Below are 22239 nucleotides of genomic sequence, written 5' to 3'. Positions count from 1 at the left end.
TCAACAGAGCAAACTCTACAGATGGTGCATGCAGAACAAGAAGATAATAACTCAAGAATTCCAAAGTGACTGCAGCCAGTGTTTTCATCTAATGGACAGACAGCATACCAATTTGTATACCTGTACAGGTCGTGTAATTAGAAAAGCCAATACAATTCAGAGACACTTAGACTGGTACTTCAAAGATAGTATGAATAGTGTACATTTTGTGAATGTTAGAAATGTAAAACTGAAAGGGGAGATGTAAAATTGTATTATACTGTTCAGCCAGTAGGTGGCACTATGTGTAACATACTTTATTTAAGCTAACCTCAGCCACACCTGGCAGAGCATTGAAGGATATTACAGTGAACACATATGGTGTTCTGCTGCAGTTTCCACGGTATGCATCCGATGAAGTGAGCTGTAGCTCACGAAAGCTCATGCTCAAATAAATTGGTTAGTCTCTAAGGTGCCACAAGTACTCCTTTTCTTTTTGCGAATACAGACTAACACGGCTGTTACTCTGAAACCTGTCACATATGCTGTGTATCTCTCTGAAAAGTAAGCTCTATGGCCGGTCCATATCTGGTGCAGAAGCCTGGGCAGCACTCCTGCAACCTACCGTGTACAAAGAAGTACATGGCAGTCACAGCTGCACTGAAGTCAGTTGATCTTTGACAATTTACACCATAGAATCATAGAAGGTTAGGATTGGAAGGGACCTCAGGAGGTCATCTAGTCCAACCCCCTGCTCAAAGCAGGACCAATCCCCAATTTTTGCCCCAGATCCCTAAATGGCCCCCTCAAGGATTGAACTCACAACCCTGGGTTTAGCAGGCCAATGCTCAAACCACTGAGCTATCAGATCCCCAGCTGAGGATCTATCTGCCTCTTCACTTTATAAATACGATTATCAAGGTTGATAAAAATTTTGGGCCTAAAAACTTATGCTATGTTCAGTAAAATCTAATGTTGCTCTCACTGTATTTAAATAAATTATTTTCAGGATCTTAGTTCAGAGTGGTCTGAGAATAGCTTAGACTTTTTGACTGGGGAAAAAAATCATTTCTTTTTAAATTGCTTTGGATCTTAGAGCTGTCCGATTTCTTAGAAATAAATCTCATTTAAGATGGTTTTAGTATTCTACTAAAATATTGTTTTATAGGTGGGATATGTTTTTATTCGATTGAATAAAATCTTTATTGGTGATTTTTAAATTAGGTACTGTGAAAGAGTTTAGAGTTAGCAAAATATGGCTTAATTTAATTAAGTTTGAATCATAAACATGCATGTTCTGTGTAAAAATGTATGTTGTAAAATGACCTGAAGAGAATTTCAGCCATAATTCAGATTGGGGAGTTAAGTCTGATTAGTAGCTACTTCAAATACTTTTTAATTCAAAAAAATTAAATTCTATGATGTGCTTACATTTTACTTAATTATATTTGTGGATATTATGGACTGGAGATTAAAATTATCAGTATTTCAAAATATATATTTATATAAACACTGGTTCATTGATTTCTAGACTTCAGTTATCTAAAAAAATTGATTTTCAAACCTTGCTCTTTCTATTTAATGTCTGCATAAATACTGACATCCCTTCCCCCCCTCCCCCCCCGGGCTATAAAAACTAAATTTTTCAATCACTGTGTTGAACTACTTGTTAATAGTTTACTTTGGGTACATTCCTTATTATAAATTATTCTCTGCTGACATTACTGTTGAACTAAATGCATATCTTTGTTTTTGCAGAATAAAAATATATTCCTTAATGGGCAGTTTTAATGTACCTATTTACACAAAATTGATTCTATTTAGCTAAAATATTTACATTTTAAAAGTAAAGCATTGAAATGAAGTACACTTTAGGAAAAGGAAAAATTGATTTGCTAATCAGGTTACATTGGGTATTTATCAGGAAGCTTTTAAAAGCTATTGGATTACATATGTTTTGTTTTGGGTTAGTTCAGTCTCTAACATGAATAGCAGTTAAAATATTTCATTTGTTATGGTGAATATTGACTTAAAAAGGAGTTGCTTATTAATCCATGGATTTGACAGTCTTCACAGTTACATAAAACATGTCTTCTTAATCTAGTATGAAAATAATTTGAATACCACATTTTAGTGAATTATATCTGGAATACTTGACATTTTATTACAGTGTGTCTTACTAGGCAGGGATTATTACAGTACAGCAGTCATTGGAGAGCACAGTGCCACAAAATTTATGGAAAAAAACTTTAATTCTTCTGCAAAGGGGTACTCATAAAGTGTTAATTTTGAAGATGAATAACCATGGACAATCATGGAAATGTAAACTGAACCTGATTTGCAGAGTAGGATTAGTGTGATGTGCCATTATGCTTGAGGTATTTCTCTTTGCTCCTGACAGAGTGATATCTGATCAGAAGACTTGATCCTCCTGGCCTTTCTGCTGCTTACCCCTAAACTCTTGTTCCCTTGACTTATTTCTCCTGGAAGCCCAGATCCAGTCCAAGTCCCCTCTCTCTAAAATCATTCCCATTCCCCAACTTTCCCTCTTCTGCATCTTCCAAAGTACTGACAAATCCCTTCTCACTTACCTCACAGGCTGCAACCAAGAAAAAGAGCAGAATTTTCAAAATATTTATTTTTAATTCTTTGCATGGTGCTGTTTTGGCCAGACCCAGTGCAGAACTGTATTGAGTGACAGCTTGCACTATGTATGGCAGTGAGTAAATTCAGTACTACACAGCAGGGCAACAGGCAACCTGGTGCCCACAAGCGAGCATAGTGGTAAACACTAAAACCATTATTTCTTAAAATAAAATAAAAAAAAAAGAAAGTTAAGCAGTCAAATGAAATATTCTTACAGGTATTTTGTTTAAGTAATTCAACCAGTGTGTGTGTCTGCCAATATTTTAGTCATTTTAAAAACATGTTTTCCCATCATCACGGCCAAGAACATTTATAATTGAGCAATCACAGAATTTCAAATGTTGAAAATGGAATTGAACTATTTAAATCATCATTATCACTCATCAACAAAATGTTTGTGTATCACAGTGTATTTGTGTGATGGAGAGATTTACTGCAGGCATTTAATTCATGACCTGAAGAAAAAATGTAGCTATCAAAAGGTAACTAGTGTTATTGTTTATGGTGGGACAAAGTGTTAAATAAGTAATGATATGGAATAACACTTTGCACTTTTGTAGCATCTTCCATCTGAGGGTCTCGGTGCTTAGAAAAGGTAAATTTAGGTGAAATATTAGGGGCAAAAATTGTAATAATAATTTGACCAGGACTCAAGAGACGTGGATTCTATTCCAGGCTCTGCCACAGACTTTCTACATTACTTTTGGCAAGACCCTTCAGGCCCCAATCCAGCAAAGCTTTAAAGCACATGCTTAATTTTAAGCATGTGTGTGTGGGGGGGGGTTCCGTTGACTTCAATGGGACTATCCATATGCTTAAAGTTATTTGTGCTTAAGAACCTTGCTGAATCAGGGCCTCAATCTCATTGTGCCTCAGATCCCATCTGTAAAATGGAGATAAATCTTTTTCTCCCACCCCTGTCTTTCTTTGTAAACTCTGGAGAGCAGGGATCGTCTCTTACTATGTGATGAGCACAGTAGGGTCCAGATCTTGGATCGAGGGTTTGAGGTACTACTGTGATACAAAAAGTACGGAGGGTGATTTTCACAGACACATATGGAAGTTAAGAGCTCAACTTCCATTGAATTTCAATGGAAGTTGGGCATCTAGCTGATCTTTATGGTTTTGAAAATCTCCCCCTGTAACATAGTTGAAATTTCCAGCCCTGAGCTACATTCCATAGTGAGGTAATAGAGGCGGTCATGACTTAGCATTTAAAATTAGACTAGTTAAGGCACTAGAAAATACACTGTAGCAGACAATCCTGTACTGACGTGGCACTGGGTTTAGATATAACTTTATAAATGTTTGCAGATTGCTGATATGGGTTATATATATAAGAATATGGTGTGTGTGTGTGTATATATTTGTGTGTATATATATATATATATATATATATATATATATATATATATATATATATATATATATATATAAAAGAATATGGTAAAAAAGGATCAACTTTCTGCTTTTAGCACATAATGTATTACACTGAAGTGATTGTTTTCCAAACTGATTATATATATCTGCATAGTGTTATGTTCATGATTGGAGCATTTCACTGCCAGTCTTACATAAATTGTTTTGTTTTGTTTTTATAAGTGCAGTTCTACTATTTTATCTTGTCTAGACATCAGGTCTGTGCCACTGTACTAACTAGTCCATTGTTATGAGTCAGTTCCCTAAACTTTACATGTACAATTTTAATAAAATACCTACCCACAGTTATCTCTGTAAACAAATGGTGCCAAATGAGCCAAGTACCTGCATTTACTTTGGCAAAATTTTAAGTTTCCGAATAAGACTTGACAGTCAGACCTTAGTCCTTCTGTTACTGCAGAAATCTCTCTGGCATCCAAGAAGGAAGCATAACAGTTAATATATTAGTTTGAATGGAATTTCTGCTTACCACTAGTTCAAGCAATTTACTATGGACTGAACGTTTTCAGCAAAATAAGTTTGGGTTTTTTTTTTTAAAATGTATACATGGAGTCATTTAATTGACTATCTAAATTAATTTAGTTTTTAAAAACCCAACAGTAAACTTATTGTTAAACTTAGTTTTCTTTATATTGCAACCTTTTGCAATTCATAGGTTCTCAAACGCTTATATTTGAAATTTCACAGATGTGGTATATTATATGTAGAATAGGTAGGATGGTTATGTGTTTGACACTAGGCTGGCACTCAGGATATCAGATTTCTATTTCCAGCTCTGCCATAGATTTCCTGTGTCACCCTGTCAAGTCACTTAATCTTTGTGTTCCTCGGATCTCCATCTACAACATGCACTTCCTTTTTTTGACACTTGTCTGTTTTCATGTTAAGATCTTCAGGGCAGGGTCTGTCTTCTATGTGCTAAAGTGCTGTACGGACACAGCTGGGGCAACTAGGGGCTATTGTAATGTAATTTGAAATATTGACAGCGTTCTGTTCAATAGAATGAAACTTTCAGCTCCTAGTGTTTGACTAAGAAAATCATGTGGAAAAGGACTGGCCTTATTTAATATAAAACCAGAAGAGTAATGAACCGACTGCTGTATCTAGTTTTTTGTGTAGTAAATCAGCCCGTTTAGATGCATCTGTTAAAATGGTATTCTTCAGTTCAAGCATCTTGAAGCGACAGCGGTGGAGGAGAGCGAGCAGAGGGCAGGGTCTTGGGGAGGAAGGGGTGGTTTGGGGGCAGGGCCTGAGGGGAATGGGAGGCGCGAGGGTGGGGTCTCTGGGAGGGGGAAAGAAACATTGGTTTGGGTGCTGATGGGGCCCCCACCCACACTTTTAGGGACCTTCTGTTGCTCCTGGCTCTGCCCCATCTTGCTTATCTGCTCTTGTCATTTATCACATTCTTCAACCTTCTGTACCAAAGATGCTGTCCTTGTCTGCCCACTTGCTGCTTCTTCCTACAATCCATGCACACTTTTTTACGTTTTTCTCCTTATGCATGGAATGCATTTCCTAAACCAGTGTGCAAAGTCCTACCCTTCAAATTCCTCCCGAAGACTGACTTCATCTGTGATGCCTGTTAGCATTGGCCAGTTGATAATGATGGGCTGTTAGCTTTAAAAATCATTAGAATATATATAGTATTACAGAAGCATATTTTGTTATCCCTCTCCCTCACTCTTTGTATGTCACCAATTTAAGGAAAAAATGGAGCAAGAAATGATTACTTTCACCCTGTCCATTTTGCTTGCACATTTTTATCTTACTCCCTTGTTTTTTGTCACCTTAGGCTGGAGTCCCGCAAATTCTTATAGACTGAGTTGTCCCTTTAAAGTCAGTGTTTGTATGACTGGACCCTTAAATTGTGAATACTCTAGGAACTGTCTCTTCCTTTGTGTTTGTACATCATTTAGTGCAATGAGTTCTTTGTGGTCAACCATTCCATTATTCCTGAGGAGTGGAGTGTCAAGGACAGTTGAGGACCCAGGATGGCAGTGAGGTGAAGTGGTTTTTGTGATCCCAGGATGTGTAGTACTTCAAAAAAAATAAGGCCTTAGGATAAATGCCGTGCAAGAGGAGTTGATGGAGAGAGCAGAGCACCAAGGAGATGATGTACTCTCAATAACCTGTGTGGTTGATCAGACAAGTTGGGCTGATGACGTCAGACAGAGAGAGGCGAAGGATTTAGCACTGTAGACATCCTTCAGTAATGAGAAAAGAGAGGAGGACCAACTGCTAGTAGACATACAAATGGTTGATCAGAGAGGTATGAGAGGTTGAAGTTACAAAAGACATGAGAGGAAAAGAATTGAAGGAGTGTGATTGACAGTATTAGTAATAGTGGAGGGACTGAAGAGGTTAAAGATGTGAGTAGAGCTTCTAGCTTTTGGCCAGGAAGAAGTCAATTTAAAACCTTTGAGAGCAGTTCTGGTGCAGTAAAGAGAGTAAAAATCAAACTGAAGAGGATTTGGGATGAAATTAGGGAGAAGGAATGAAGGTGGGAGAGGAACTAGAGCAGTAGTTGGAGTGGCAGGTTGAAGTCAAAAGTAATGGTTTTTTTATTATATAAAAAAGGTGTGCTTATATCCCAAAGGGAATATGCCAGAAGAGAGTGAAAAGTTGAGATGATGACGGAGACTAGTAGCATTGAGGGGCAGCTGAAGGGATTAGAGTAAAGGACAAACAAGAAATCTCTGTCAGTCATGAGAAAATAAAGAGGGTATTGGGAAGGAGGGAAGAGAGTTCATGTCAGATCTTTTGATCTTTCCTTTCAAAAAGTCAGCTTGATTGGGGAAAGTTTTAGGAAGAGTAAGGAAAAAAGCATTAGTATTATTATTTTATTATTAGATTTATACAAAAAACAACAACCCCAACTCATTTATCTAATACTCTAGGTGCCCCGATGTAAACTACAAAAACAAAGTCAGATCACTTGTAGAGAGCCAAACTTCTATCTCCCCCATGTATGATTTCTCTGAGGCCCATCTCCCAGTAAGTAGAAGCATCTTGTAGTGTAGCGTGAATGTCAGTAGACGGAGCTATTTCATACCTGCAAGAGGAAGCCTGTACAAGAGCTAAGGGCCCCTCACAAAGAATACCCTACCTCAGAGCTGCTCCTCCTCCTTTTAAATTGAGGGACATCCAGCTTTGAGTGCCTCTGCTGATCAAAATGGCAGTGTGGGTGTGAGGAGAGAGGTGGGTCTCAAGTCCCAATTCATTTTAGGGCTGTATAGATCCAGACAAGGACCTTAAATTCAATCAGAAAATCAATATTTAGTCAGTGCAGATCAGCATATGTCATTATATGATGATGGTCTTGTAAGTTTTCCATTTATTAAAGAGTAAATTGTTATGCTAAATTTTGCTTAGTTTGTATTGATGTACTGAATTGCTTCTCTCCTCCTCCCCTCCCTCCCTCCCCCCCCCCCCCCAATGAGATTTTAATTGGGAAGCAGTATGGTTTTCAGTAATTGGACTAGGGAGCTGAGTATCATGAGCCTTGAGTTCTAGTTCCACCTCAGGAACTTGCAGTCGTACCTTGGCCAAGTAATTTTTCCTCCTTAATTCACCATGTCTAAAACTGAAATCATGCCTACTCACTTTTGATCTCTTTATCTCAAAGAAAGACATTGTTAGCTAAGTATTATTATTATATAAGTGTAAAGTATCAAATCTCAAGTACAGTAAATGTTTTTTAGAAAACTGATTATCTTTGAACCCTACTTGTAATTCCTTTTCTGTTTTGATAATACCTACTTGAGTTATTATAAATTACAGTTACACACATTTCTTTGGCATCATTGTAGCATCTGTCAGATAAACTTTATTTCATATAATTATTGGTTTAAACCAATTTTGTTAATTACAGCTCACCATCTGTCTCTTTTAATATTCTCAGGTGTATGATATGCTTCCTCTGAGGCTTGTTTTTTAAAAGATATTTTAAAGGTGTGTTTTGGTGTGATTTTTTTTTATTGCCTCTAGGCTTCCATTAGTCTAACCTGGAAACATTATTTCAATATCTGGTATCTTACTTTGGGGCTTCCCAGGAATAGTGAAAATAATTCCTCTGTTTTTCAATTATATTCTCTTCATGTGTTTTTGTTTCCTCCTTTTGTAGTTAAATAGCTTCTCATATCATTGCCTCCTTCCTCACAGATCAGACAAATGATTTTATGGCTTGTATTAGATCTTGGGCAATCCTTCCTTTCTTCCTTGTTGATTTTGACTTTTGCAAATTTTTTGAACCTTTTTAGACTACTACTACAGCAACTTCTACAGTGCTTCTGCTGAAGATGCTCTAAGCCACTGGGAGAGAGCTCTCTCGTCGGCTTAATAACTCCTGCCTCACAAGAGGCAGTAGCTATGTCGGCAGGAGAAGCTCTCCCGCTGACATAGTGCTGTGCACACCAGTGCTGAGGTCGGTATAACATTTGTTGTTTAGGGGTGTAGATTTATTCAGAAATTCAGGGGTGGTGTATATCAGAAATCTGCATTTCCCCTTCTTGTTTATGCTCCTTTTTTTTTTTACTGTAAATACTTTTGAATAGTATCCTCAGAGCCTCTAAGATTATCTACGTGAAATGTAGAGATTTAATAAGGCAGGGGACTGGAGGATGGTTCAGGAAATTGACAATGGGATATGGAAGGCTTTAACCTCTTTCCTTCTTTTAAAAGTGACCTAGCATGGTTTAGAAGTTAGAGTATGGAACTCTGCCTCATTTAGCTTTGTGGCTGAGTTAGCCATGCCCTCATGCGCAGTACACTCTACCCTCCTCCTGGACACTGGTGGATTATTAAGAATACACTGTAGTGTTCACAACATGCTTAAATCTCCCTCTCCCTATGCAAAATGCTCATAAGTCAGCTAGTTTTCACTTAGCATTATTGAAAAGTATTTTAGATATGTTTCCCTGCTGCATTTTATCTTTTTACTGCCAGATTTTTTTAGCTGCAGAGCTGTTGAAAAAAGATTGCAATTATTATTTTGTATAATAGGGAAAGTATTTTTTTCATTCTACTCTTAATTAAAAATTACTGAATAATTTTTGTTCAGTTTTATATATAGGTATAAATGTAGGTGGACACCAGATCTTAAACATTTTAGTTTGAGATGAAAAATTTAGAATGTTATGAGCGACCGAAAACCGGGGTTTATAAAATGTTTCAACTACCTTAACTGTAGCTGCTGCTTGCACTCCAGCTGCCTTGTCTGTCTTATGTATTGCTTCTCCAGTCCTCCTTTGCTCTATTTTTCACTGTGTTAGTATACTTGCTGTGCAGTTGAAAGACTGTCCCGTTATTTTTGTATTGCTTTTTTCTCCCACCCACGCCAACTTTCCAGATATTTAAGCATTTTGATCCTTTTGTATCATCCTGCCTAGCACGCTTAACGGCAGATCATGACCATGACTTTCAGATATATATGTGTGTACACACACACACTCTGTCTAACATGTTTAATGGCAGATCATGTCCATAACTTTATATATATCTTATGTAGATACACACACACACACACACACACACATACACACACACACACACACTTTGTAATAAACAACTTCATGCCCAGCTTACCAAAATACTTTGTGTGGTTCATATAACTGAATTGAAGCAAAGTACCTCAACTATTTAGATACTCGGGAGGAAATGCTGTGGACCCAGATGAGATCAGTGGGATAGCACAGATTATTTTCTTAAAAATTGATGCTCATACATTTTATTGTTTACAGGTGAATAGTGATTTTTAAATACTTTTCATGTTCTGAAATAGAGAGAAAGAGAAAGAACAAACTTCCAGATCAGTACTTTAGCAGAACTTACACCAGCAATTTGCATGTGCATGTGCACCGACAACAGTTTAAATTGATCCCTATAATACCTTGCATGAATTGCAGCCTGAATGATTTGCTAATGAACACGCTTTGAGTCCGCGTAAGGGTTGGGAATAGACTCATATCTCCTAATGCTCAGCTCCAAAATCAGTTGAGAAGAATGAAGCTGCTCCCTTTCAGATATTGTAAAGTATTTTTTTATTAAGTTGTGTGTTTTTCATGAAGGAGTGTAACTGGATTGTTCAAGTGGAGCCTCTTTGTGGTCCATTAGAGCAAGATTCACCCCACTGTGAATTTTTAAAACTTTTAAAAAGGGCTCCAGAGGTGACATCGGCAATTACAGGCCAGTAAGCTTGACTTCGGTACCGGGCAAACTGATGGAAAGAACAAAATTGCCAGACACACAGATGAACATAATTTGTTGGGGAAGAGTCAACATGGGTTTTGCAAAGGGAAATCATGCCTCACCAATCTCCTAGAATTCTTTGAGGGGGTCAACATGCATGTGGACGAGGGGGATCCAGGGGATATAGTATACTTAAATTTTCAGAAAGCCTTTGACAAGGTCCCTCACCAAAGGTTTTTAATCAAAGTAGGCTGTCATGGGATAAGAGGGAAGGTAACTGGTTAAAACCAGGTAACTGGTTAAAAGATCGGAAACAAAGGGTAGGAATAAATGGTGAGTTTTCAGAATGGAGAGAGATAAATAGTGGTGTCCCACAGGATCTGTACTGGGACCAGTCTTATTCAACATATTCATAAATGATTTGGAAAAAGTGATAAACAGTGAGGTGGCAAAATTTGCACATGATACAAAACTACTCAAGATAGTTAAGTCCCAGGCAGATAGCAAAGAGCTACAAAAGGATCTCTCAAAACTGGGTGACTGGGCAACAAAATGGCAGATGAAATTCAGTGTTGATAAATGCAAAGTAATGCACATTGGAAAACATAATCCCAACTGTACATATAAAATGATGGGGTGTAAATTAGCTGTTGCCACTCAAGAAAGAGATCTTGGAGTCATTGTGGATTGTTCTCTGAAAACATCCACTCAGTGTACAGTGGCAGTCTAAAAAGCGAACTGGGATAGGTCTCCTTCTTTTAACTCCCCTCTTTGGTCCTGATACTGGCTGCTGGTGTGGCACGGCAGGGTCGACTAGGTCCACAGGTTCTTCTCATTGTCAGTGTGGAGCCTGTTTGCCTCCTTAGGCCCCACGCTTGGCAACAAGCGGGTTATCTGCCCCATCATGAGGAGTTAAACCTTTCCTTCAGGTTTGACAGCAGTCATGTAAACAGATGGTGAACACTACCTAGATGAAATTACCGGATCCTGGGGACTACTTTGTTGTGCTTCTGGTCGCTAATTTGCTTTTTGATGTTGTTGGAATATTGTTTCAGGTCAGGTAGCTGTGTTCAGAATTCCCAGGTCTTCAGCCAGTGATAATGAATTTTCTTAGATTACAATTTGTCAATAATTTTCTGGGAAAGTATATATTCCTGAAAGAATGGATATAGTCTATTGTTTGAAGAAAATACTGTTTGACTGCTATGTGGACTAAAATAAGTAGTTTTGTTGCAGGTTATCTGCTCCAAAGTCTGAAAGATAAGAACCACTTCTTTCTATGACTAAAAGTGAGATGTATTTGAAAATCTAAGGGCTTATTCATTAAAATTGTATTTCTGCATCTGCTCCTGGCAATGATCATTTTGCTTATAAAGAAATTATTGCAGAATAAGATATCCATATGAATTACAATACGAGGGAAAATTGCTTACTAACTAAAATGGATTAGTTTGGGAAGAGCAAAGTCTAATTTGAAGGGATAATGACTATAGGCAGGGTTGGAGATGGCATGAGGAAGAGAAGAGATTAATATGATTAAGTCAAAGATTTGGGAGCCCTGAAGTGTATTGGAATTGATTATGACAGAGTTTTTTTTTTTTTTTTTTTTAAATGTAGAGGCCAGGTTGTTTGGAGGCGTCAGCAAAATATACATTGAAATTCCCAATCTGAAAACTAGAAGGAAAAAAGAAAATGAACAGTTTTGAGAAATATTGTAAACAAGTTATATGCACTATTTTTTAATACATTTAAATTCAAGTTAGAGGATAGAAGAAGGAGATGGAAGAATGAGGAGGTGACTGGACTGGACAATAAGAAGGATAGTTTAACTGGAGGATGAGGGTAAACTTTAAGGACAATAGTCTAATAGTGTGGCCAGAGACTCAACACAATTAATATTAATAATGAGAGAAAAGGAATGCAAGCCAAATAAGGAAAGAAGAGGTCAAAGAATATTTAGGTAACTTAGATGTATGAATGTGTGTAGAAGATGTATGATGACATTCATCCTTAGACCTAAGGAACTAGCGGAAGCAACCTTGGAACATAAGCGCCGACTCCATGGGTGCTCCGAGGCTGGAGCACCCACAGAAAAAAAGTAGTGGGTGCTCAGCATCCACTGGCAGCCCCTCGCCCTCCCGCCTGCTAGTGGGCCCCACCAATCAGCTCTTCCCCCTCCCTCCCAGCACTTCCCACCCACTGCAATCAGCTGTTCAATGGTGTGCAGGAAGAACTGCGGGAGAGGGGGAGCAGGGGCAGGAAGAAGCAGGGGCGGGGCGAGGGCTCGAGGCGAGCTGGGGGCTTGAGGGTGGGGTAGAGTTGGGGCAAGGCCTGGGACAGAGCGGGAGTTGAGTTCCCCCCAGGAACTGATGAAGCTGGCGCCTCTGTTTGAAACCATTATCTTTGAAAACTCATTGAGGATGAATGTGGTCCCAGAGGACTGGAGACGGGCAGACATAGTACCTATGTTTAAAAAATGGGAACAAAGATGACCCAGGGAATTATAGACCAGTCAGCCTAACTTTAATAATTTGTCCCAGGTATCTTTCCAGGTATCAAACTATCAGTTTCTAAGCACCTAGAGAATAATAGCGTTGTAAGGAATGCCTATTATGTATTTCTTAATAACAAACCATGCCAAACCAACCTAATTTCCTTCTTTGACAGGGTTATTTGCCTAGTGGATGGTGGGGGGAACAGTAGACATGATATGTGTTGATGTTTTAGTAAGGGTTTTTACACTCCCACATTCTCATAAGCAAACTAACAAAATGTGGTCCACATGAAATTACTATACGGTGAGTGTGCAACTGGTTGAAATACTGCACTCTGAGTAGTTATCAGTGGTTCACTGTCAAGCTGTGAGGATGTATCTAGCAGGGTTCCATAGGGGGTCAGTCCTGGGTCTGACACTATTCAAGAATTTCATTAATGACAAGGATAATGGAGTGGAGAGACTGCTTTATAACATTTGTGGATGTCACCATGCTCGAAAGAGTTGCAAGCACTTTGGAGGACAGAATTAGGATTCAAAGTGACCTTGACAAAATGAGGTATTTGTCTGATATCACCAAGATGAAATTCAATAAAGACAAGTGCAAAGTTTACATGGACGTGATATACCTTGACTTTAGCAAAGCTTTTGATACAGTCTCCCACAGTATTCTTGCCAGCAAGTTAAAGAAGTATGGATGGAAGAATCCCATGCACTGCTACAGTCTGGCTAAGCGGCAGTTCTGCAGAAAAGGACCTGTAGATTACAGTGGACGAGAAGCTGGATATGAGTCAACATTGTGCCCTTGTTGCCAGGAAGGCTAATGGCATATTGGGCTGCATTAGTAGGAGCATTGCCAGCAGATCAAGGGAATTGATTATTCTCCTCTATTCGGCACTGGTGAGGCCACATCTGGAGTATTGCGTCCAGTTTTGGGGCCCCCACGACAGAAAGGATATGGACAAATTGGAGAGAGTCCAGCAGAGGGCAACAAAAATTATTAGGGGGCTGAGGCACATGACTTATGAAGAAAGGCTGAGGGAACTGGGCTTATTTAGTCTGCAGAAGAGAAGAGTGGGGGGAGGGATTTCCTAAAGCAGATGGAACTTGGCTGTTCTCAGTGGTAGCAGATGACAGAACAAGGAGCAATGGTCTCAAGTTGCAGTGGGGGAGGTAGAGGTTGGATATTAGGAAAAACTATTTCACTGGAAGGGTGGTGAAGCACTGGAATGGGATTCCTAAGGAGGTGATGGAATCTCCATCCTTAGAGGTTTTTAAGGCCTGGCTTGACAAAACCCCGGCTGGGATGCTTTAGTTGGTGTTGGTCCTGCTTTGACCAGGGGGTTGGACTAGATGACCTCCTGAGGTCTCTTCAATCCCTAATCTTCTATGATTCTAAGAACAGGTTAGACAATCACCTGTCAAGTAGACAATCACCTGTCAAGCAAGGTTAAGATTTACTTGGTCCTGCCTCAGAGCAGTGCCTGGACTTCATGACTTCTTGAGGTCCTTTCTAGCCCTACATGTCTATGATTCTATGGTTTCAGAGTGGTAACCGTGTTAGTCTGTATCAGCAAAAAAACAGAGGAGTACTTGTGGCACCTTAGAGACTAACAAATTCATTTGGACATAAGCTTTTGTGGGCTTAAACCCACTTCATCAGATGTATCTGATGAAATGGGTTTTAGCCCACGGAAGCTTATGCCCAGATAAACTTGTTAGTCTCTATGATTCTGTTAGTCTCTAAGGTGCCACAAGTACTCCTTTTCTTTTAGCGAATACAGACTAACACAGCTGTTACTCTGAAACCTGTAGGAAGATGGTGGACTGAGATGATTTTGACAGTGTGATCTGGTTACTACTGGATTGTTCTGATGGCAGAGGAGAGGGTGGATGACTAAAACTTCGGATACTGATTTTCAGGTCCCCTAGTTGAGTAAGGGTATGTATACCCTACAGAGCCTATGTGGTCTGGCCCCCTAGGGTAGACTGAGGCCATATCTGCACTTAAAATGCTGCAGTGGCACAGGTGCAGTGCTGTAATGCTTTCGTATAGGCAGTCATTATAGCATCAGGAGGGATTATCCCATTGCTGTAGTCTGTCCACCTCCCCAAGAGGTGGTAGTTAGGTTGATGGAAGAGTTCTTCTGTCGACCTAGCACGGTCTACGCTGGGGTTTAGGTCATCTTAATTACATCTCTCAGGTCTGATCTACACTTGAGACCTATATTGGTATAGCTACGTTGCTCAGGGTGTGAAAAATCCTCACCCCGACTGACATAGTTATACTGACCAAACCCGTCGGTAGACAGCGAAATGTCAGCGGGAGAGCTTCTCGTGGCAACATAGTTACCGCCTCTTGGGGAGGTGGATTATCTATGCCAACAGAAGAGCCCTCTCCCATCAGTGTAGCGTGTCTTCATTAAAGTACAACAGCAGCACAGCTGCGTCAGTGCAGTTGCGTCGATGCAGCATTTTAAGTGTAGGCTTGCCCTCAGTAGTGTGGATTTTTCACATCCTGAGAGATGTAACTATGCTGATGCAACTTTTCAATGTAGATGAGCCTTCAAGTTACACCAAAAGAAGACATTTTTCCATTGGTGTAGGAATATACCATCTCCCCCCCTGAACAACATTAGCTACATTGACAGAAGCTCTCTTCTGTTGACACGGCTGTGTCTACACTGGGGGTTTTGTTGATAGAGCTGTGTTGGTCAGGGGGTGTGGTGTTTTTCACACTTCTGACCAAAGTAGCTATGCCAACTTAACTGTCAAGTGTAGACCAAGCCTGAGTGAAGAGAGGCCTTACATTCAGCTCCATGACATCCTTTCCCCCCATCCCGCCAGACAAGTCACCACCCTTCATATGCTTGTAGGCATTTATAGTATTCCATTTTTAGTCTAGGTTACCTAAGTAATCTCTATAGAATCATAGAATATCAGGGTTGGAAGGGACCCCAGAAGGTCATCTAGTCCAACCCCCTGCTCGAAGCAGGACCAATTCCCAGTTAAATCATCCCAGCCAGGGCTTTGTCAAGCCTGACCTTAAAAACCTCTAAGGAAGGAGATTCTACCACCTCCCTAGGTAACGCATTCCAGTGTTTCACCACCCTCTTAGTGAAAAAGTTTTTCTTAATATCCAATCTAAACCTCCCCCACTGCAACTTGAGACCATTACTCCTCGTTCTGTCATCTGCTACCATTGAGAACAGTCTAGAGCCATCCTCTTTGGAACCCCCTTTCAGGTAGTTGAAAGCAGCTATCAAATCCCCCCTCATTCTTCTCTTCTGCAGGCTAAACAATCCCAGTTCCCTCAGCCTCTCCTCATAACTCATGTGTTCCAGTCCCCTGACCACATCTAGATGTGCAATTTAAACAAAAAACGTTAGTGTGCTTTTTGGGGTTGTTTTTGTTTTTTTTACTGACCTAAGCTTTTCTTTAACAAACAATTGGGAATCTGATTTTTATACTATCTTTTTTTGTGGCAAGGAACATCTACAATAAAGATAGTTTTGAAAATAGAAATGAATTATTTTAATCCTTTTTCATTCTTTAATAACTGTTACTATTTTTTTCTGAAATTGCTCAAATGTGTCTCCTGCTTCTGAATATTGAGGTGTCCAGAACAATATACAAATGTGTAATGCATATAAATCTAACTGGTACTGCAAAATAGTGATCTTAGGTAACTGTTCTTCTCTTTGGGGAAGACAACACAAGATACTTTCTAAGGTCAGTCAAGATTATGCCATTCAGTAGTTATGATTGTTAGTGACAGATATAAAAAAAATTAATTCTTCAGTTAAAATTTCAAATCATGTGAACAATTATTTTATTTAAATGATAGTTTAAAGCAAATTTTTGCATATTTATGCATGGATTTAGATATGAAATTGTAAAATCCAGGTATATGCCCAGAATCATTTTTAAATTGCTTTCTCCTTTTTTCTGAAATTTGGTATTCGGTATATATCCACAGATAACGTTAATTAACCTTTTCATTCCACTTTACAATGCTTGTATAGTTTACCCAATGCCAGTAACAAAGGTAACTCTTTAAGAGTCTAATCCTTAAATCATTAAGTCAAGTTATTGCTTCTCTTTCTTTTGAGCTTCTGATAGCTTCTGATGGTATCAGATCACTTAAATGTTTAACTCTTTGAGCTGGGTGTTGCCTTGTACTCCTTATCTGTTACTTTGGATGTAACTTACGCTTCCTTTTTAACCAATAATCAATGAACTGTGCTTAATTAGTATGAGAAGTGTTTAACACTGCATGTAACAAGCTTAAGGTCTTGGGTACTCTTAAAAATTATTTAAGGATTGAAAATTATTTCTTTATTCCTAATGTGATACCTATTATTTTAATGCAAATAAACATACAGTTAAATGGTGTGGCATTAAGTCATTTACATACTTTCTGTAGCTCAGGTGTTCTTTCTGAATAGTTTAAAATTACTGGTTTATCACTTGGCTAACAGTATATAGATGAAGGTTTTGGCACATATCAAATTAAAACCACTGTTAGGTATGCATTCTTCAGCAACATATGACTTCTCCACTTCTGTTGGCAGTTTCTATTTGGGGGTCTTGAGAAATAAGTAAAATTTTCATTCATTTTAAGATGTCATCCTGATTATAATCTTTTCTGGTAACCCAGATGGGACTTCTGCCTTCATTGACTGAAGGAGAGACAGTTGAAGGATGTTATTGTTTTTCAACAGGTTTTATTGCTATCAATAGAGGAGGATTTCATTCCAGTGCGATGGCTCCATATTCTCTTGATCTGTCCAGGTGTTTTTCAGCTTAAGGAAAGCAGGCAAAGATTTAGGGCCAGAGAGGGACTTTTATTAAGAATTAAAGAGTATGCCCCACTTGTGTTATCCACCCATAAAAAATCCTTTCTGAATCAATATAGAAAGCAAAATTTTTGTCGTGTTTGTGTTTGTTTTGTTTTTTAAAGCAAGAGTCCAGTGAAAATGCCGGATAACTCTTTATGATTTTTCCTAGGAGGTACCAGTTCTTCAGGTTATCTGAAGTTCATAGCTATTGTTTTTGGACTTGCAAAAATTTAACACTGTGTCTTCTGACTTTCTGGTTTGCAACTCTTTCCTATTTCTCAGTGTTATCTTTCTCCTAGGTATAGATCAGTTTGTTCATCTCTAATCCTTGGCAATTCTCATGAAAATGGTCTTTTCTATCTTCTATAAGATACACTTTGATCACTTCTGACCGTTTCACAGTTCTTTCAAAAACTGTACTACTACTCGGGCAAGTACTTCTGGAAACCTAATGCCTTAGCAGAAGTTTATTTTGCTTTACAATAACAGAATCCAGGGCTCAATTTCTTTATCAAAAATTTTATTTCGTAACCTTTCAATTGCTCTTCCACTTGCTTCTGTTTTAAATTAACTGAAAGTTTTCTATATTGACAGCATATCAATAGTTGAAAGATAAATTTAGCAACATATGACTTAAAGACATATCTCAAACTTATATATAATATATTTCGTCAGCCACAAGTTGATAACTTGATATGGAGAAGGTTTGTTAGGGATCAAGTGCTGAGATTGTCTACATCTGTGTTGTGAATCATCTGAAATTTTAAAGGTGGGTGATACTTCTAAATCATAACAGCTTAACTGATTCTGATTACTCAGAGCATCTTATGACTTGAACAAGATTTTGCAAGTATAAAATTACAAGATTTCAAAAGTATATTGACCTAAAATTAGCCAGGCCCAAAGAAAAAAATAATTTGGACTCCATTTCAATATGAATCGGTCAGAATGTATGATTAACGTTAAGGTGTCTTTTTTCATTGGTTTTTGTTTGATTTAAAATGAAAACATCTGAAATGAAGTAAACATTTACACTATATGGATCATATTTCCTGTATGAATAGTATGCAGTGTTAATGGCATACTTCATTTTTGTACTTGAAATAACATGGTGCCCAGTTGGTTATGGAAAGCTTGTCAGGTGCTTAATAAAGAAATATGTAATATTCCACTTTTGTCTAATATTACAAGGTCAGAAAATGATTAATTTTATTTTGCTTTTCGGGGCAGAACAAATAATTGGAATTACATCTTCAGCTTTTTGCATCATATGCTACAAGTTACTGCAAAGATGTTCAGATATAGTAATGAACATTATATATATAAATAAATAGTTTCAGGAAATCAGTCATAAGTTAAAGAGAAAACAAAGGTTTTAAAGTGAGATTTTGAGAAGTGGCTTAGCGGGAAATAGGTCCAGATGATGTGATGTGAAACCTGATGGCAGAAGTGGATGAGAGCCATTATTCTTGTTTCATCATATCTATGTGTAGCTAGGTGCAAGGTCTTTGGAGAAGAGACAGTTTTTGATTTGTCTATAACATAAGTAGAATCTCAAGAGTTATGAACACTTCAGGAATTGAGGTTGTTCGTAATGCTGAACAAAACGTTATGATTGTTCTTTCAAAAGTTTACAACTGAACATTGACTTAATACAGCTTTGAAACTTTACTATGCAGGAAAAAAATGCTGCTTTTAACCATCTTGGTCTCTGCTGCTGCCTGATTGCGTACATCTGGTTCCAAATGAGTGTGATTGACTGGTCAGTTTGTAACTCTGAGATTCTACTATATGCCTAGTTTAATTGTGGGCACTGTAGAAATAAGAAAAAGTGAGTGGAGAGGAGGAGGAATAACGTGAATAGTTGAGGAAGAGGCGAGTTGGAGTCTAAGATGAGACAGAGTGAGACCATGGAATATTTTAAAACTAGACAACTGTTACAAGAAGTGGTTTCAGGTGCATTGGAAGCCAGTGAATGTGATAGTAGATAATTGTCTCACTTGCTGGAATGAGAGAATAACTTGCCTGCAGCACTTCAGGCCACCTTAGGCCAGAGTCAATTGATTTAAATCAAAGTGAATTCAATTGCAAATTTTAGTCATGATTTAAATCAGCAATCAGGAAACCTTGATTTAAATAATCAGTTTTAATTGTGTTTTGCATTGATACGTTTTAGCTATTTTCCTAAAGAAAGGTTGTTCTGATTGGTTGCTAACCACTAAAACATGTTGATTTACAACTAAATTAACATTAACTGTAGTGCTACAGTAAATGTTAACATAGTATTTGCGCTGAATTTAGTGGTTCGTCTAAAAAGGAGGATATACTATATCTATACTTATTTATATAAGCAATAATATAGCTTTTCTTACGATTTGTTCAGATTCTTAATTTTAACATTGTTTGTTGTGTTAGAAAATGGTGAATGGCACATATTTTGTTTACTAGATGATTGTTTTTGAACTTGATTTGTGTCTACTTGGATTAAAAAATCCAATTAAATTAAAACACACACCAAAAAAGCATTTTAATTAAATAAAACATTAAATGTTATGGAAACATCAGGGAAAAACGTTTCTCAAAAAGTTTGTCAAAACATATTCTTGCATTTAAAACTGATTTATTAAACAAAGGGTGTATTATCTGTAGTTAATGAATTGAACTGGTTGTTTCTGGTCACAATGTACTTCAAGATTTTAGAACTAGTAAATCTTATCCTCACATTTAGTGTTTATTCATAGATTGGAAGAGGGAAAAAAAGCTTTCCTGCTTTTTCAACTTTATTGGTTTCTAGTCAGTCATTGAACTGAATTAGTTGAATAAACTGAAATAAAGAAAATATTCTCTCTGAACCTGCAGAAGTAGGTCCTCAGCAGACTCTGGTTCCAGGTGCTTAGCCAGTAATTTCCACCGGTTAGTGGTTTGTCTTTCTTTAAAACTTGGCAGAAAAAAATGAACTGCTTAATATGATTTTTTTGTTTGAATTAACTGACTGTAATAGATTATAATAAACTGAGGCCATAACATAAATTAATTTCAAATTTATTTTAAAAAATAAACTTGTATTTAATTAAAATGAAAAGATTTTATAAAATCCATTTTTTTTAATTAAATCTTTTTTTTTAATCCACTCCACCTTAAACTATGGAAGGCAGCATGTTCTGTACTGCTATTATTTTTTTGAAGAAATAATTACTATTGTAATATTACACACCTAATGGTATGTTTCTAATGGACTACGTTAAAGAAAATAGAATAAATTGTCCTTTGGTTAGAAAGTAAATTCATTCTATAGCTACGGTATTCCTTCAGTTGGGGAAGTGTCCCTCACCAAGTAAGAAATTTAAAATATATGTACAAATTTTTCATACTTATCTAAACATCTGAATCCTTAAATCTGAGTCAAATTTGGGCAAGTGTTATCCCTATTCATGTCTTTTGTTCATGTATGAACTTGACTTGCTTTATTCTAAATTATTACTCTTTTTCTTCCTCATTAGTAGTCTGTTTCCAACCAGCATATTGCAGGCAGATCTTGACTGACGCTGCTTGTTTTTGTAATAAAATGTTGGAAGCTAGCACGACGGGAGGAATGCTTTATTTTATTTTTCAGGATATGTTTGCAGGAATAACCTCTATCTACTCTGTATCTTTGAGAGCACATGGTAATCTTGTATGAAGTAAGGTTAAAAGGTAAATTGCATGCTACTGTTTCTTTTGGCTGTTGCAATAAAGTGCTTGACCTTTTGAAACCTATTTTTATCGTAGGCAGTAACCTGTTTAGTTCTGCTTATCAAAAGAGGATTTCATTGCTTTCTTTCCATGCTGCTCTTATTCAAAATATACTGTATCATTCTAGCATCAGTGGAGTTAACTAGCAAGAAAGTTATAAGTGTAAAATAAGTACAACTTTTAAAAACTAGTATTTAAACTACAAAAGTAAGCCTTTTTATCCAGTAAATGCTTTCATATGCAATTCCATGCTTTCCAGCAATTTGTCTCATTATCCAGTCTATGCCTTTTAGACATGCCGCTTCCTTCCTTTCATACTACTACTACTCAGTACAATGAGCATTTCCGTATTGCACCACCATCACCAAAAAAATAAAAAAAAGTCCTGCTATTCTTACTTGTTGGTCAAAACGGAAGGATTCTGGGCTTATATAGATGTTTAAAATTGTTATACTGATTAAGAAGGTTGAGAAACAGAAAAGGTTTGATTTCATCTCAAAGATCTAAACTATATCAATTATCTAATCTAATTTAATTTTTGAAATAAGGTTACATTTTTCATCTGAGTTAATGGGATAGTTATTTCCAGAAATTCTCCAGCAAAACTTTCTTTGTACTGGCCAATTCATATGAATTAGTTTGGTATATTACATCTCATACTTCTGCTACCACCAAACTATTTTCTTTGTTGCAAAGAGAAATATTAAATACCAATGTCATAGGATTCCTCATGTGTTTAATTATATTATGGAGGAGTTGGTAGCAACCGCTACATAAATGTTGCCTAACACTTTTCATTATTGCCCGTTGCTTTCAAATGCTTATACGTTTGCCAAACTTTAACTGTTTGGGTTGAAATTTTCGGTGCTTTGTCTCTGTGTCAAGTTGAATTATTTTGAAAAGTTTCAGCAAAAATGGTGC

The 22239-nt window shown here is 37.5% G+C and overlaps 1 protein-coding gene across 9 annotated transcripts in view; it reads left to right on the top strand.

Annotated features, from left to right (window-relative positions):
- PPHLN1 (periphilin 1) overlaps positions 1 to 22239 on the top strand; it is a 139895-nt gene that overhangs the window by 94877 nt on the left and 22779 nt on the right. Inside the window, exon 11 of one of the 9 annotated variants that reach the window (XM_073328029.1) lies at positions 21200 to 21279. The exons of the other annotated variants lie outside the window; for them this stretch is intronic. Within the exon in view, the coding sequence (XP_073184130.1) occupies positions 21200 to 21265 (66 nt within the window). The 3' untranslated portion in view covers positions 21266 to 21279. Of the gene's footprint in view, positions 1 to 21199; positions 21280 to 22239 lie in introns of those variants that run through there. 9 annotated transcript variants of the gene reach the window in all.

This window comes from Lepidochelys kempii, chromosome 1, assembly GCF_965140285.1.
Source record: "Lepidochelys kempii isolate rLepKem1 chromosome 1, rLepKem1.hap1, whole genome shotgun sequence".
In the NCBI taxonomy this organism is placed as follows: Eukaryota; Metazoa; Chordata; order Testudines; family Cheloniidae; genus Lepidochelys; species Lepidochelys kempii.
This window is presented reverse-complemented; position numbering and strand designations above follow the sequence as displayed.